Raw genomic sequence first — 18,458 nt, 5'->3', positions numbered from 1 at the left:
AAAATTCTTGAACTTCCGAAAAATTCTTCAAGTTCTCAAATTTCTTTAACGGGCACATCAACCGGAACTTTTTCACCAAGATTTTTGTTACAATATTGGAATAAGAAAACAACAACCCTTAAGATCTTAAAAAATTAAAAAAAATCCGTAAAAAATCTTGGAAAATCTTTAACTTGTTAAAAAATCTTTAATTTTAGAAAAATTCTTAAAATTTGTTATGTTTATTTTTCTAATTTTCATAAATTTTTAAAGTTTAGCAGTCGTAAAATTCCTAAACATTTTAAAATTCTTAAAAATATTCAAACTTTTTAAAATTCGTTGAAAAAAATCTATCAATTTTTGAAATTGTTTAAATTGTTAAAATTCTCGATAAAGTAAAAATTCATAAAATTGTTCAAATTGTTGAAACTGTTTGAAAAGGGTCAATTTTTTTAAAATCGAAAAAAATGAAGGTGGTAAAATTTTTAAGAGTTCAATATTTTTTTAGAAAATTCAATATTGAAAAGTTCTTAAGATGTTTAATAACCATTAAACTTAAAAAAAAAATAAAAAATTTTGAAATTTAAAAATCTGATACTTTTTTTAAATTTCTTAAAATAGCTAAATAAAATCAGATTTTATGCAAAATTATTAAATTTCACAAAATTTATAAAATTAAAAAATATTCTAAAACTCCCAGATTTGAATGTAAAAAAAATGCTTTACTTCAATTATTTCTATTCTAAAATTGGTTAAAAGTAATATTGTTAAACATACTGGTATCATAAACATTGTAAAACATGTTTATGAAGTGTTAAAAAGTGATTATACCCTGAAATTATGGCATTTTTTTAAATCATATTATGGTTTTTTGAATAAAAAAAAACAAAAAAAATCGTTTTTTTAAAGAAATTCTTTATTATTAAAATAAATTCCAAAATCAGAAAAAATATAAAAAAATACATTTTTAAACAAATATTTATAATTTAAATGTTTTTAACTGTAAATTTTTAGATAAATTTAAAAATTTAAATTCTGCAAAATATATAAAATCTGAATGTTCGAAAATGTTTAGTTTACTTTCTGGATTTGGATATTTATAAATTCATAAAATCAAAAACTCAAATTTAAAAACATTTAAAACAACATGAATAGCCTTTTTTAATAAAAAATGTTTCTGGTGGAAACGGGATGACGTTTTCTTCAAAACAAAATGACTCCAGAAACCTTAGAAATACTGTCAAGTGATAGTTCGCAAAAAAATCAACTTCCCGTAAATGTTTGCCAAAACTTTTAAATTATGCAAAGTTTGCATTTTTTTAAATGTAAATTATGTAAATTGAATTAACTTGATTGATTTTGTAAACCAGGGAAATCTTTAAATTCGTGAATATTGAAAATTTGGTACAATTGTTAAATTTGGTAAAATTCGTAAATGAGATAAATGAAACAAATATTGGAAACATGGTATGATTTTTCAATATTGTAGATTTGGTAAATTGTGTTTATGGGGTGATTTTTGCTAATTTGGTAATTGTTAAATTTGTAAATTCAAAATTCGGTAAACTTAGATAAAATTGTAAATTTTCTTTAAAATTTTAAATTAGATTTTTTACAATTATTATTTATTTTGTAAATTGAATAAATTTGTAAATATGTTTTTTTTATTTAGTAAATGAAGTAAATTTGTATATTTGGAAAACATGATAAATTTTGTAACTTAGAATGTTTAAACAATTTGTGAAATTTTGCAAAATTTGTATTTTCTACCTTCAGTAAATTTTTATAAGCTTAAATATTTTTAAATGTTTGTAGATCTTTTTAGCGTATTTTGTTAATTTTGTAGATTTTTTTCGGTCATTATTCGGAGAGCGTTGGTACGGGCATCCTTCCTTCCCTGCAGATTCTGTGAAATGTGTTCCGTTCTCAGAATCCTCTCTGCGGTAAACACAACGCAGTAGAGCTGGCCGCTTTAATTGTTTTGGGTTTTTTTCTTAAGATGACAAAAAGTTTTAAAAATGTTTTCAATTTTAATTTTTAATAAAAAATCGTATTTTTAATATCAACATTACCTCCTTCTCCAAATCCGTCCTCGTCTGCTCAAACGAGTTGACATTCTCCTGCAGCCGCACCACTTCATCCCTCAAATCAACGTTCTCATCCCTCGCCCGCTCCAGTCCCTCCTGCAGCAGCTTCCGCTCGTTCTCGATCTTCGCCAGCTGGTTCGTCAACTCCACCTCCAGCTGATCAATTTCGCTGTCCTTCTCCGCCACCCTTCCCTCCGCCTCCCCCTGCACCCTCTTCACCTCCGCTTGCAGCGCCGCCACCTGCTGCCCCAACCCAAAGTTATCACTCTCGAGCTCCGCCGATCGGCGGGTTGCTTCCTCGTGCGTCGCGGATTGCCTCTCTAAATCGTTCAAGCGGGTTTGCAGCTGATCGCGTTGATGCTCAACGTCCCGCAGCGTTTCACCCAGCTCGAGCAGTTCGTCCTCTTTTTCTTTAAGCTTGTGCTCGATCGCCTCGTCGTGCTGGGTCAGGTTCGCCAACCGGCGCATGAGTTCATCTTCGTGCTCGCTGTACTCTTGGGTGCGCTCGTCGAGCGCTTCGCCGAGGAGCTTCTTCTGGCGCTCGAGCGAGTTGCGGCGCTGCTCGACGAGGGAGATGCCGCGCTCGAGCTTGGCGATTTGGTCGCGCAGCTTGCGGGACTGCTCGTCGGCGAGTTCGAGGTCGAGCTCGAGTTGGCGGACTTTTTCGGATTCGGCTTTGAGGGCGGCGTTGAGGTCTTCCTTGTCGGCTTTGAGGCGGCCGAGTTGGAGCGTTTGGTTGTGGAAGTCCTCGAGTTTGCTTTGGGACATTTTGATCTCGTCCTCGAGGTAGGCGGTTTTGCGTTCGTGCTCTTGGAGGCGCTGGATCTCCTTGTTCTTTTCCTTGATGATGGCTTTGCACTTTTCGATTTTGACGTTCTTGGAGGCGAGGTCTTCGCTGACGGTTTGGAACTCTTTGAGCTTGTCGGCGAGTTGGTTCGCGACTTGTTGTAGCTTGGACTCGCCTTGCTGTACACGATCTTCAAGTTGCTGGTACTTTTCTTGAAGGGTTAGGAGGTCATGCTGGGATTGCTGTCCGCTTGTTTCCAGCGTGTACTTTTGCTGGAGAAGCTTGTGGAGTTCGTTGTTGAGGTGGTGCATCTTCTGCGAGAGTTGTTCGTTCTCCTCGCGAAGGTCGTCGGAGGGGGAAGCTTGCTTGGCTTCCTCGAGTTCCTGTTGAGCCTTTGCCAGCTTGTCTTCCAGCTCCTGGCATTGGACGTTCTTTTTCTTCAGGTTGGCGGCGAACTTCTTGAGCTTCTCCAGCTGTTCCTTGTTCTTGGTGTCGAGTTCTTGGACGCGACCTTCGTCAACCGCTGGAGTTGCTAGTGCTTCCTGAAGTCGACGTTCAGCTGACTCCAGCTGCTTCCGGACTTCGACCAGCTGTTGATGCAGCGTTTCGACCTCGTCCTTCTTGGCGTCGAGCAGTTCCTGCAGGTACTGCAGCTCGTCCTCCTTCTCGATCACCCGATTCGCGTTCTCCTCCATCGTCTTGTACAGGTCGATGATCTGAGCGTTCAGCGTGTCGATCGTCTCCTGCTTGTGGCTGATCTCGTCCTGTTGTTCCTGAAGCTGCTCCAGCTGCTGCTTCATCGCTTCGTCAAACCGCTCCGAGTTCTGCTCGACGAGCCTGCTGAGCCGTTCGATCTCCTCCCTCATCTGCTTCGCCTCGTTCTCGTAGTTCTGGATCTCCTTCAGCTTCCCGGCAATGTCGTGCTCGTGCTCCTGGTACGTATCGATCAGCTGCTGCTTCTGCTCCTGCACAAGCTCCTTCAAGATGTCGATCTCATTGCCAGCTCCCTTCAACCTCGACTGAACTTCCTCAACCTCAACCGTCTTCCTCGCCGCCAACGACTCCAACTCCTTCTTCAGTTCCCTGATCTCATCATTCCTACTGTTCAACTCCACCTTCAACAGTTCCGGCTCATCATCCGACGAACTCTTCTCCGCCTTCGCCTCCAAGTGTCGCTTCAGCTCATCAATCTCCTCCCTCTTCCGCACAACCTCCTCCCTCAACAGCTCAATCTGCTCGATCTTCCCGATCTGGGCGTGCGTCATCTCCATGATCTGCTCCCTCAACCCGCTCGTCCCATCAACCTCCGCCAACAACCCCCCCGCCAACCTCCCCAAATTCTTCGCATCCCCCGCCAGCTTCTTCGCAATCTGCAGCTTCTTGTTCTTGTCCTTGTTCTTGCTGTAATTCGCCACCTCGTTCTCCACCGACCGCAGCGCCTGCTCGAACCCGTCCCGATCAAACTCCACCCCCTTCTTCACCGGCGAGCTCTGACTCGACCCGGAACCGGAAGCCACCAGCTCCCGATTCTCCGCCCTCAACCGCTCCAACTCCTCAACATTCCTAGCGTTCTCCACCGTCAGCGCTTCCAACTTTTCCAGCACCTCCCGCCGCTCGTTCGTAAACAGCTCGATTTTGTGGCTCAGCTCGCTGCTTTCCTCGCGCAGCTTCACCAGACTCGAGTTGAGGTCGTCTTCGTCGTCGTCGGCGCTAGGATCGAGCGCGACGTCCGCGTGCTTCGCGATGGATCTACAATTAAAAATAAAGATTAGTGTCAAAATTGTAACGCCTTAAAAAAAAAAAGTGGAAATTTACAGCCAGCGAAAGCGAAAAAACCCAACCCGGAAGGTGTATTTGGCAGTAGAAAGAGGGCACTTTCTAGAAAAGTGATGTTTTGTTTTGCTTCAAACTTGAAACCACTTCCGCGAAAAAAAAAAAGTTAGGAAAATAAAATCAAACACTCGAAGGGGGATTTAGTAAATCTTGATTGTACCTGTACTTTAACATAAATTGTGATTCTTTGGTTTGAAATACTTAAAACATTTATTTGGCTTAGCTAATGATAAGTTTGGATTTTCGCCGACAAATTGCAAAATTTATAATCTGGAAAGGTTTGCAAAACAAAACAAAGCGTTAAAATTAATACAGCTAAATAATTTTATATATTTAAAAAAAAAAATTTAAATGAAGTATTTGTAAAAATTAAAATTAACCAAATTCTTATCAGAGTGTAATGGTGAAAACAAAGAACTTTCACAGTTTCATACCAACTCTATGAATTTCTTAAATTGTTGTTTACACTCGAATTTTGAAGATTTTTTGGAAAAAAAATTGTTTTTGCCGATTGACTTTTCGTACTAATTTTAAAAGGGGGAGGGGCAACATCAACTTTGAAAAATATTTGCAATGGTCTGAGAATTAGAATTTTAAAATTTTAAAAATTTTAAAAAAATATATAAAAAAATATGAATTTCACAATGAGAATTTCAAATTATTTTATTATTTTTTTAAATATTAGGCACACTAATTTTTTCATAGAATTTTGGTATGGTATAGGAGATTTCGAAAACAAAATATAAGCTGGTTAGAAATATTGGAATTTTAAAATTTGAAAATTTTATGTTGGAACTATTATAGAACGATAGAATTCATTTTTGAATAATAGAATCTTGGAAAGTAAAAATTTTTGAACTAGAAAATTTAAATTTTTAAATTCTTTACTTTTTAAATTAATTACTTTTTAAATTCAATTTTTTTTAATTTGTTATGAATTTTACAAATATTGAGAATTTAAAATCGCTAAGTTAATTTTTTTTAAATATACAAGATTTAAACTTTTTTATCTAGAAAATGTTAAACAATTGAGAAATTTAGTATTTATAATTATAAAATTTTGCATTTTAACAATTTTATAATCCCTAAAATAACTTTTTATATTATTTTTATTTCTAAGTTTTTTAGATCTTAAATCCCAATATTGTTAAATCCTCCTTTTAAAAATCTGAAATTCTAAAGAATCAACTCTTCAATTATTTTAGCCTAAACACATTAATTTTTATCTCTAATACTAAAATCAGGATTTCTATAAAATTTCATTTCCAAACGAGATTCTTAGGGTTTAAATTGTCAATTCTACAAATTTCCTAAATTTCTTAAATTCTTGAAGAAGAATTTTTAAATTAAACCCTAAGAATCTTTTTGGGAAATTATGCTTTCTAGAAATTCTGAATTTTAGAATTAAAGATAAAAATGAAAATGCTGCAGACTTAAAGAATTAAAGAGATGTTTTTTTTTTAATTTATTTTTTTTAAGGCGGATTTCGAAATATTTGGATTTAAGAATTGAAAGAATTTAAAAATAAAAAAAAACAACAACAACAAAATTATAAAATTGTTAAAATGCAAAATTTTAGAACTTTACATTTTAGAAATTTAAAATTTTAAGAAATAAAAAAAAGAATAAGAAAATTTTAAAATTTCAGTATTTATTAAATAAGGAATTTAAGAATTTGATAATATTTGATTGAGATATTTAACAATCGAAGAATATAAAAAATCAAGAATTTTATTACTTTATTAAATTTAGAAATTCAGAAATGTTTAAATAGTGAAATTGAAAAAGGTCAAGAATTAAAAAATTAATAACTTATGGATCGTGGAATCTCAAAAAAATGAAATTTAGATTTTTTAAGAGTTGCTAATTTAGGTCTTAAAAATTTCGGATTTTTAGAATTTGAAAATTGTAAATTTAAGATAAAGGAGATAAACCCTAAGAAAAAAATCTTGAATAATAAAATTATTTAATAAGAGAATGAAAAATACAATTTAGGAAGCTGCAAATTTAAAAAAATGAAAAAAAAAATATTTTTTAGGAATTTTTCTAAGGCAGAATATAAAAAAATATTGGAACTTTAGAAATAACAATTTAAATTTTCCTAAATCAAAAAAAAATAGTTCCAGAAACTAACAATTTAGGAATTTTGAAATTCTAGAATTTCAGAATTTAATAAATAAGTATAAATTAACCAAATTCAAGAATTTCAGAATTTTAGGAAACAAATCATAATAAAATTAAAAAAATCAAGAATTTTAGATTTTTAGATTAAGAATTCAACAGTGCACATAAACCATTTCGGTGTTAAACAGTATTGATACAGACATTTTATATTCTTTAAACCTACGGGAACTATTGACATTTTTTTTATTCATCCCCTAAAATACGGTCTTCAATTTTATTTACAGCATAGTTTGACGTGGTTTGTCTATTTGCACAATCAGATTGTTGCCGGATTGGGTCCGAAAGTTTGATAATTTTGGATTAAGAATGAAAAGAATTGTAAATTAAGAATGAAAAGAATTGTAAAAATTTAAAAATTTTTGAATTCAAAAATTAAATATTACACAATTAAATACAAGAATTAAATAATGGAAGAATTTAGGAATTTTTAAATTCAAATATCATGTAAAAAAATCAACAATTCAATAATACAGTCCAGACTCGATTGTCCGAAGCCCTCGGAAAAAATTTCTTCTGATAATCGAAAACTTAATAAAATAATTTTAGAATCTTAGAAATGGTTTTCTATTTCTAAATTGCACATTCTAAATTTTAAAATTAAGAAATTCGGAATTTTAAAGTTTTTATGAATTTGTTTTTAATTTATTGAAATTTGAGAGCCATATTTTTTTGAAATTAATATCATAATATTCAGATTATTAAAAATTTTGCATATTTTTTTAATTTTAGGAATGCTAAAGGAAAAAAAAACATTAAATCTTCAGCATTTTTAAATTTTACAATTTTGTATGTTGAGATATAGGAGATAGATTTAAAGAATCTCAAAATTAAACCATAAGAAACCCTTTAAAATTTAAAATTTCAGAAATCTAGAAGTTTAGAATCTTGGAATCGAAGAATTAAAGGTAAAACATGGAAGAATTATTTATTTAAAGAGTTGAACTTTTTAGGATTTTGAGCTTCTTTTTAAGCAAATTTAGAAACTTTGAAGAATTCAAAATTCAAGGATCTTATAATTTAAGAATTTCAAAAATGCATATTTTCAGAAACTTACAATTTTTGGAATTTTGAAATCCTGTAACTGTTTTTTTTAATAGCTAAATTTAAAAAATTGAGAATGTCGAGTTTTAGAATTTTAGTAATCAAAACATAAGAATCTGCAAATTTTAGACTTCTATTCTTCTTTTTTAAAACAACCAAAGCTCCATTTGATTCCTATGTACGTAGGACCCTTTAAAAAAGTAAGCGAGAATTTACGAATGTAGCCATTAAAGATTTAAAAAATTACGCATTTGAGAAAGCGAAATTTTGAAAAAAAAAAATGGAAACTGAATCATTTGAATTTTAATAATTTTAGAACAAACAGAACAGAACAAAAACTTGAAAAAAACATTTGCAATGGCCTTACAAAATTAAAACATTTTAGAATTCTAGATTTTTTGAATTCTGGATTTGCTGAATTTAAAAAAAAATCGAGAATTTCAAAATTGAAGAATTTTTACAAATTGTAGATAGATTTTAAGAATTTCAAAAATTTAAGGTGTTCTTTTTATCTGAAACTTAGATTTTCTGAATTTTTGAATTAAAATGTTTTAAAATAAAAATAAATACAGTCCAGACTAGATTATCCGAAGGCCTCGGAATAATTTCACTTCGGATAATCGAGTCTGGACTGTATGAGCATTTTAGAAATTTTGCGGCGCCTTGGTAATTTTTCGTTTTTCAAAAATAATGACACAAATTTCTTACAGAAAAAAAACAAAGCTGTCAGATTTTTCAATTGCTGCAGTTTTTTTTTGTTGACTCAATTAATTCATGTTGAATCAAAAAATTCAAATTTAATAATGTTAATTTAAAATTAACAAAAAAATAAATCAAATACCAACTCACCTATTCGCTTCATCCACCGCTCCTCCTTCGTCCACCCCTTCATCTCCCACTTCCCCAGCCGCAGCAGCCATCTTCTTCTTCTTGGCCGCCGCCGCTTCGTACCCCTCAATCTCCTGCTTCTCGCTCGCCGTCAGCCCCTCCACAATTTCAATCGACTCCGCCGAGCTGACCTTCTCCACCGAACTCAACTTCTCGATCCGATCGAGCAGCTCAATGTTTTCGCACATGTACCGCTCGAGTTTTTGCTGCAGCTCGGTGCGTTCGCTCTCCAGCTTGCCGATTTGAGTCCGCAACTCTTCCCGATCGGTGACGCACTGCTCGAACTTTTCCTCGTACTCGATCGACGTCATCTGGGACTGGATCGAGGTGGTTCCTTGGTCCGCGACCTTGCTGGATTCGCGCATCGTTTCCAGCTCGTGCCGGGTCGCGTTCAGGTCCTCGTCCATGTCCAGCTTTTGCTCCTCGAGCAGTTGGATCGCTTGGGTTTGGTTTTGACAGGTCGTTTCGAGGATTTTGATGCGCTTTTCAAGTTCGGAGTCGGGGAGGGAGCCGTCGTAGTTGACGAGATGGAGTTGGAGGTTGCCCTTCTCCTCCTCGACTTCGGCTAGCCGTTGGGTGAGGGTTTGGACCTCCTCCGTCAACCGCACGACCTCCTCGTGAACCGCCGAGGTCTTCTTGAATGAATCCACTTGCTTCTGCAGCTGCTTGATCTTCAGCTTGGACTTGATCGCGCCCTTGTTCGCTTCGTCCAGCTGTTGCTTCAGCTTGCTCGTCTCCCCCTCCGCTTCTTCCTCCGCCGACTTGGGGAACAACTGCTTCGGCCCGGCCGTCTTCAGCTTCTCCTGCAGCACGGAAAAGTTCGCATTCAACACGTTCAACTCCACCGTCTTCTCCTGCAACGATTCCTGCAACTCCTCGTACACCTTGCTCTGACCCTCAAGCTGTTCCCGTTGCGCCTCGATCGTCGCCTCCAAACTCCGCACCTTCTCCGCCAAATCCCCAGTCTCCTCCAACTCCCGCACCCGCTCCTCCAGTTCCCTCACCCGCTCGTCACTCTCGCCCTCCCGCCGAGCCTGCTCGACCTCCGCGTCGGTTATGAACTCGTACCGCGAACCCTCCAACTCCGTGATCCGGTGCTGCAGACTCTGGTTCAGCTTGTTCAGCTCGCTGATCTTGGTGGCAAAGTCCTGCACGTCCTCCAGGCTCTGCCGCAGCGTGGAGTTCTCCACCGTCAGGTCGTACCGGGCCGTCTCCAGGATGTTGTTCATCTCCTCCAGGTTGGACACCTTGGCCGAGCGCTCGTCCAGTTCGACCTGTTAGAAGGGGACAAAGCGAAAAAAAAAAACAAAATTAGAAACACAGTTTTTGATCGTTTCTGTCTTCTGATGTAAATTTACCTCTATTTTGATGTAATTTTACATTTGAGAATTTTCTTTAAAAAAAAAATACCCCAAAATTTATCTTTTTATGTACAAAATGATGAGAATTAAATTTTCACAATTGTCTATGTTATGTAATTTTTTACACATCAATTTAGGTAAAATTGCATACAAATAATTTTCCTGTACGCGCAGGGTATCTCGGATAATATCAATTTGACGAACTACAAAATACATGATTCTAATGTAAAATCATCTGGGAAACACGCTGGAAATGCTCAATCTCGAATAATTTTTTTTTGTATCCCAGGTATTGCCGTTTAAATTAAGAGGATTTTTTTTTTGGAAAAAGAAATACAAAACTCGCAAAACTCGTCCAGATCGACCTGCGAGAAAGAGGAGGACGAAGCAAATATTAGAAACACATTTTTTGATCGTTTCTGTCTTCTGATGTAAATTTACCTCTCTTTTGATGTAATTTACACTTGAGAATTTTCTTTTAAGAAAAATACCCCTAAATTTATCTTTTTGTGTAATGTTACCTAAATTGATGTGTAAAATTTTCAAAATTTTCTATGTTATGTAATTTTTTACACATCAATTTAGGTAAAATTACATACAGATGATTTTACTATATGCTCAGGATATGTAAAAAAAAAACATCAATTTAACGAACAAGAAAATACATGAATCTAATGTAAAATCATCTGGGGAACACGATGGTGATGCTTAATCCTCTACAACCCAATTCCGCCTTTAGGCGGGCTTCCATTTAAAAAAAAATTAACAAATTTTGATCATTAAAAAAAGCAATGGAAAGAAAAACTCTTTAAGTTTTAGAAAATTTATAATGTATGGGTTGGAAGTTTTACTTGTTTTATATGACTTTGCCAATGTTTTTAAACATGTCATTTTTTTAGGGGTCAACTTTGGTTGTGTTTTTTACTAACATTTCCTATATTTTAAGTAAAAAGAAGTATGCAGTAATTTTTATTGTGTCCCAGACTATGCCTCAACGCACTTTTTTGCAATTTAAATGATAATGGTGCCATTCTATAGCAGAAAATGTGAAAAACATGCAAAAAAAATTAAAAAGTGACTGTAAAAACATGAAAAAAAATAGATAGGCAAAATGTAATGATAGGAGGTGGTAAAATATGCCAAATACTACCAAAAACAAACATAAACTAAACAAGATAAAAGCAAATTAAAATTTAAAAAATTAAACAAGAAAAACATAAAACAAGAGAAGTAAAGTTTTTCGTTGAACAAAAATTGCTCAAAATGACTTCCTGACCACGGGAAAAATACAAATTTTCGAAAAAAAAATTTTACCAGTAGAGGGTTAAGAAATTCGAAATTCTGGCATGCTTTGATAGGATGTTAGACAAAAGGTCGAATGACATAAGTTCGAAAGAACAAAAGGTCGAATGCCACAAGGTCGAATGTGCAAAAAAGGTCAAAAGCGAGAAAAAGTTGTAAACATTTTGAAATATTACTTCTAAATTATTTATGTTTTTTTGCACATTTTTGTGAATTTCAAAATTAGCAGTTTTTTGAAAAATTAGTTAAAAATCAAATGTGTTGCTTTATTTTTCAACATGAACAGATCTGGTTTCGTAGAAACTTTTGATAGTGTTTTCATTCTTTTAAAACTTAATCATTCTTTAGACAGTTTTTTTTAGTTTTTGAAATAAAAACAAATGTTTGATATTTCTGTTATTACTTTTTTAATTTTTTTCAAAATAATTAAATCATGTTCCAGTATTTTTTGTTAAATTATGTTAGATACAAACTTATTTTTAATATACTTTCAAATCAATTAATTTATTATTTTTCAATGAGTGTTTCCATTTTTTCAACCATGAGCCAGATCTTTAAAATGTTTTCATACATATTTATTAGAATTTTATATTCTTTCAAAATAATTTATTCTGATTTTTCTAGTCTTAATTTTGTAAATTATGTTAAATTTTTTTTTCAATTTTGTATATTTTGTAAATTTGATATTTTTTTTTTGAATGTAAATTTCGTGAATTTTGTAAATTTTGTAAATTTTGTAAATTTTGTAAATTTTGTAAATTTTGTAAATTTTGTAAATTTTGTAAATTTTGTAAATTTTGTAAATTTTGTAAATTTTGTAAATTTTGTAAATTTTGTGAATTTTGTAAATTTTGTAAATTTTGTAAATTTTGTAAATTTTGTAAATTTTGTAAATTTTGTAAATTTTGTAAATTTTGTAAATTTTGTAAATTTTGTAAGTTTTGTAAATTTTGTAAATTTTGTAAATTTTGTAAATTTTGTAAATTTTGTAAATTTTGTAAATTTTGTAAATTTTGTAAATTTTGTAAATTTTGTAAATTTTGTGAATTTTGTAAATTTTGTAAATTTTGTAAATTTTGTAAATTTTGTAAATTTTGTAAATTTTGTAAATTTTGTAAATTTTGTAAATTTTGTAAGTTTTGTAAATTTTGTAAATTTTGTAAATTTTGTAAATTTTGTAAATTTTGTAAATTTTGTAAATTTTGTAAATTTTGTAAATTTTGTAAATTTTGTAAATTTTGTAAATTTTGTAAATTTTGTAAATTTTGTAAATTTTGTAAATTTTGTAAATTTTGTAAATTTTGTAAATTTTGTAAGTTTTGTAAATTTTGTAAATTTTGTAAATTTTGTAAATTTTGTAAATTTTGTAAATTTTGTAAATTTTGTGAATTTTGTAAATTTTGTAAATTTTGTAAATTTTGTAAATTTTGTAAATTTTGTAAATTTTGTAAATTTTGTAAATTTTGTAAATTTTGTAAATGTTGTAAATTTTGTCAACTTTTGTAAATTTTATCAATTTTGTCATTTATGTATTTTTTTTCAATTTTGTAATTTTTTAAAATTTTCGCAATTCGCAATTCGCAATTCGCAATTTTCAGTGTAAGAACGGGCCTTGACCGATCTTATGCACCAGGTTCTCGACGAACACGCACTGCCCTTACACCTACATCTCACCCTTGCTCTGAGTCAGTACGAGCAGCACGCTAGAACACGCTTTGAGTGTTCGTGCCAGGCATGCACACCTTCTTTTCCGGTTACGCATTTTAACTCGGCCGGGGGTGGTACATTAAGTAGGGTTTGATGTAAGTATAAGCGCCTAACCATTTATAGTGTGCCTATCAACTTTCATTAAAGCAAAAACTGTTTTATTTTTAGTTTGAATTCAAAAACTAGTTGTTATTTTACTGTTTATTGTTTTCTCCTGAAATCTTTCCTAGTGTTGAGTCGTGTTTTTATGTTGCTATTTCTTTTGTCGCGGTGTTTTGTTACAATTTTTGGTCCTAAGCATTTTAGAAAAGTTTTTCAAAAGTACAATAGTAATATTTGCGTTAATCCTTTAATCATCTCATAAATTGAGTCAGGGCTCAAACCTCACTTGCTTAAGAAAAATGTGAAGTTTTAAAACAACGGACACTGAAAGAAATATACTATGTAAAGAATCAATAGTAAAAGAAAGATAGTAATTTATGAAGAAGATAAAGAAATTAACAATAGTTAATAAATAGAGGTAACAAACATGCTTAGATTGTATTGAGGGCAATTTACAGGGAAGATGAGAAATTATTGAAATAGATAAATAAAGAAAAGGCACATGATAAACAAAATTGACATCGCTGCCAAATTAAGGAAAGCAGACAGTTTGTTGCAGCAGCATCAATTAGTAAAATAGAGTGGAAAAGCGTTGAGAAATAAGAGAATCAAATAAGTAAAATCGAAATCAAATGGAGGATAGTAAACAAAAGCCGTTTAAGAAAATCAGTGAAAAATAAACAGATGATAGATGGTAGCTGGAAATGGAAAGGAGAGAGAAACCCCGTTCTGCAACGTTCAGGTACATCCACAGCAGTTGACTCAACATACAGCGAATCTAAACAATACCGTCTACAATCACAAATTACTTCCCTTTCCCACATTGTCGCGCCCCTCTTCTAGCCGTCTCGACTCTGACCCTCGCTGGTCAAAGGTTTACGATCCGTTTCCACAGGCCACCAGCTAGGTCATCATGAAAACCAAGCCAACGTGGAGGTAAGAAAATAGGACACTTGCAAGGAACCAGAGCTATACTGTCCTGATCAAGAAAGATCTAACAGGACTACGGACGTAGTCAGTGACGCTCCTTCCAGGATGTTCCTCGCCTGAGCGTCAACTGAAGAGATATCATCAGAATCATTCGCACTTGGCCTGCAATTTTGTAATTTTTTAAAATTTTGTAACTTTAGTAATTTTGTTAAATTTGTAAATTATGTTAATTTGTAAGTTTTGTAAATTTTATTAAATTTGACATTTTTGCATCAATTTATTTTTTTATGTATTTTTTGTAAATTTTATAAATGTTGTAATTTTTTTCAGTTTACATTGACAAAAACAGTTTTTAGAAGAGTTTTTTTTAAGATTTTTTTTTCAAATCAAAGATATGCTTGTTTCTGTTATATTTCTGTAATATTTTCAATTCTTTCTTAATGAAAATTGTATTCATAAATCAGTATTTTTTGTGAGATTTTCCATTTGTTTGAAACATAAACAGTTCTCTAAAAAGCGTCATAATTTATTTTAAAATCCACTTTCGAACTTTTTCCATTGGACCTTTTGTCATACATTCGTTTTTAAAGTATCAACAGCTCCACCAAAATTGAGCATGATCAGAAACAGAAGATTTCGAGTGGTGTGCCGAATTTTTTTAATGAAAAAAAAATGTTGTAAAATGCAAATGCACCAGTACATATATTTTTTGCCACCATTTGTTCAAAAAATAAATATTTTGCAATTTTTTTTAATCCAAAAATATTCAAAACATTTTAAGGCGATTCCAAATTTCTTAAAATTAATCAATTTCTGCAATTGAATATACTGCCAAACTAGGTAATTGCAAATGTAATGTAAAATGTAATGTGTCCTTTATTTATTTATTTTTTTAAGTCGAAGGACATAAGGTCAAAAGAACAAAGAGTCGAAAATGGGCAAAAAGCTAGAAATCACGAAGGTCCAAATAACCAAAAGCCGAAATTAAAAAGCTTGAAAAAGAACAAAAAGTCGAAAAGACAAAAGGTGAGCGGAAATAAGGTCCAAATGAAAAAATATTAAACAAATGAAAAGATGCAAAGGACACTAGGTCGAAAGGACAAAAGGTCCAAATCATAAATGGTCGAAAGAACAAAATGTCAAAAGACAAAAAGACCAAAGATTTTGAGGACATAAGGTTAAAAAGGTCAAAAGGTCGAAAATGGACTAAATGTCAAAAAGACATAAGGTCGAAAATGGGCAAAAGGTTCAAAGGACAAAAAAGTCGAAAGGTCAAAAGTAAACAACAGGTCGAAAATGGACAAAAGGTCAAAAAGATAAAAGGTCCAAAGGACAAATGATAAAAAATGGACCTAAGTTCAAAAAGAAAAAAAAGGATTTAGACAGGAGGTCGAAAATGAACAGAAGGGCTTAAAGGCAAAAGATCCAAAAAAAGATGAGGTCTAAAGGACAAAATGTCGAAAGACAAAAATCGATACGACAAAAAGTTAAAAATATACAAAAGGTCGATAGGACAAAAAGTCGAAAGTGAAAGGACAAAAGGTTGAAAATTGAAAAGTGGTCAACAAGACACAACGTCCTAAGGAGAGAAGGTACAAAGGATAAACGGTCCAAAAAACAAAAGGCAAAAAATGGTCCAAAATAAAAAAATGTCGGTAAGACAAAAAGTCAAAAATGGACAAAAGGTCCAAAAGACAAAAGGTCGATAGTACAAAAGGTCAAAAATGTAAAAAATGTCAAAAAGACACAAGGTCCAAAGGACAAAGATGAAAAAGATAAAAAAATCTAGGAACGAAAAATCGATAGGACAAAAAGTAAAAAAATTACTAAAGGTAGAAAGAACGAAAGGTCGAAAGGACAAAATGTGGAAAGACAAACATCGATATGACATAAAGTTAAACATGTACAAAAGGTCGATAGGACAAAAAGTCGAAATTGAACAACAGATTGAAAGGACAAAAAGTCGAAAATCGACAAATAGTCAAAAAGACAAACGTCCAAAGGACAGAAGGTACAAAGGATAAAAGGTCAAAAGTAAACAACAGGTCGAAATGACAAAAGGTCAAAAGTGTACAAAAAGTCGACATGGACAAAAGGTCAAAAAGAAACAAGGTCCAAAGGACAAAAAGTAAAAAAAAAAGGCCAAAAATGGACAAAAGGTCAAAATTGATCAAAAGGTCAAACGTCAGGCTTAATATTTTAAAAAAATAAATAAAATTTTACTCTGATTACAGTGCCATCACTCACCTGCAATCGGTCCAGCTCCTGCTTCAAACTCGCCTCGGCCTGCACAAAGTTCGTTTGCATGCGCAGCATCTCCTGCTTGGTGTCCTCCAGCAAATCGACCGTGTTCCTTCCCTTCGCGGTCAAATTCTCCGTCATGAGGGAAACAGCCTGCGTTCGCGCCTCAATCACGCACTCTTTCTCTTTGAGCGCCTCTTCCAGGTCCAGGATTTTACGCTCAAGCTCCTTCACGCGCTCGTCGGAACTCGGTTGATTGGCCAGCTCCTGCTCCAACACTTTAACCCTTCCCTCGAGGTACCGCAGCCGTTCCACTTCCAGACTCGAAGTTAATCCGCCACCTCCAGCAACCATCTGCGTCAGATCCGACGTGCTCTTGTTAAACTCGAACCGTCCCATCTTGACCGGCGTGACGGCTGGCGGCCCGAGCAGCAACCCGCTCAAATCCCCCGTCGACCGGCCAAATTCCGCCGTCGACTGTTCCAGCGTGTGCTGGGACGCCTCCAGCTTGTGCTTCAGCTCGATGACGCGCTCCTCGACCTCGCGCTTCTGACTTTCGCGCGCCGCCATCTTCAGCCGGTTCTGCTCCATCTGCTGGCGCAGCAGGTTGACCTTTTCGCTGCCGGGCGTTTCCGAGCGGGCGCGCGCCGTTGGCAGCGACATGTGCTGCTGCTCCTCGTACGCCACGCTGCTGATGTTGGCGAAGCTCGAGTCAACTTCGACCTCGGTCGTCTCCTCGTTGATCCGGGTGGACATGAGGTCCACCTCGGAGCTGGAGGCGCGGCTGAGGCGGGACTTGGTGGCCTTGGTTTTGTACTGCGTCAGGCGCTGGGCGATGTTCTTCACCTTTTCCTGCGCGGAGGCCGTCTTTTTGCCCTGGGCGGACTCGGTGGCGCGGACCAGCTCGCGCAGCGCCGTGATTTTGGCCTGCTGCTGGCTGAAGTTCTCCTGCAGACTGGTCAGGTCGGGCGTGCTGCCACGGCTGGGCTGGTCACCACCGCCCGGGTCGTAACCGGACATTCTCGTAATTTGGGTTTATTTCGTTGACGTCAAATTTTGATAGATTTTAGGTTTTTCCTAGTTTTTTTGTAGTAAATTACAGTCGATCACAATGTTACACACATATTCCCTAAAAAGAAAAGGAAAAATTAGTAGATTTACTAAACTAAAAGTGACTTAAGCAATAAATTTATACAACAAGCCCAGAAACACGTAATTATTGTTCTGCAAGAGTGGCCACACCACACGAGCGACTTTTGCAACGAAATTCCTCACTTCACAATAAAGAGACTTGAACGAGTGTGTTGTGATGTCGAGGTGAACCAGTTGCAGTTTTGAAGTCCAAAAAGAGAGTAGTTGAAACTTTTTCGCTGAATATTTTAAAAGGTAGCTAAAATTTTACTAAAAACTCAAAAAATCCCATTTTTACAAACCACCCAAAAAAATCTTTTTTAAAAATGAAACTAAATGCGACCTTTTCAAACATTCCGCCAGCTTCAAGCTTGACGTCAGCTGTGTGAAGAAAAGCTGGAACAATTTTTCGACCAACTTTCAATCGCAAATATCTCCGAGGAAAACACCGCTCCCGTCCAACCTGCACCCGGAAACGGTGCCCCGCACCGGAAGCACTTCTTTCAGCTCCGAAAACCCACCTTTTACAACGAATATCGGACACTTTTTGCTTTTTTTCGACGAAGGGGAAAATTGAACGCAGCGCGACGAACAAACACAGAATTACACATCATCACAAGAAGATTTTGACAGTTTGGCGAACGAAACAGTGATGGCAGCGATGACGCGGATGTCTGTACGCTGGGGGAGTGCAAAAGTCTGCAAGCGGAGTTTGTTTTGAGAGAGCAGATTCTGACGCATGGGCGGATGCGATTTGGTGGGGGCAAATCAAACAATGTAGTTTTTTTTATTTAAAAATTATTATTATTATCCCCATTTAGGGGATGATAAATGTTTAAAAATATCAAAAGGTACTAATTTTACTAGTTTTTGGATGAAACAAAC

General features: G+C 34.6%; 1 protein-coding gene across 2 annotated transcripts in view; it reads right to left on the bottom strand.

Annotated features, from left to right (window-relative positions):
* The window catches only part of LOC6047967 (sporulation-specific protein 15), a 32,938-nt gene extending 14,751 nt beyond the window's left edge, over positions 1-18,187 (bottom strand). For both annotated transcript variants that reach the window (XM_038249686.1, XM_038249687.1), the window contains exons 1-4: positions 18,095-18,187; positions 16,449-17,571; positions 8,761-10,073; positions 2,052-4,602 (exon numbers count right to left, since the gene is read on the bottom strand). In XM_038249686.1, the coding sequence (XP_038105614.1) occupies positions 2,052-4,602; positions 8,761-10,073; positions 16,449-17,462 (4,878 nt within the window). In that variant the 5' untranslated portion in view covers positions 17,463-17,571; positions 18,095-18,187. The remainder of the gene's footprint in view (positions 1-2,051; positions 4,603-8,760; positions 10,074-16,448; positions 17,572-18,094) is intronic.
* Positions 18,188-18,458: the final 271 nt, after the last annotated feature.

This window comes from Culex quinquefasciatus, chromosome 1 (genome assembly GCF_015732765.1).
Source record: "Culex quinquefasciatus strain JHB chromosome 1, VPISU_Cqui_1.0_pri_paternal, whole genome shotgun sequence".
Classification (NCBI taxonomy): domain Eukaryota; kingdom Metazoa; phylum Arthropoda; class Insecta; order Diptera; family Culicidae; genus Culex; species Culex quinquefasciatus.
The sequence above is the reverse complement of the archived record's forward strand: the minus strand, read 5'-3'. Positions and strand labels throughout refer to the sequence as shown.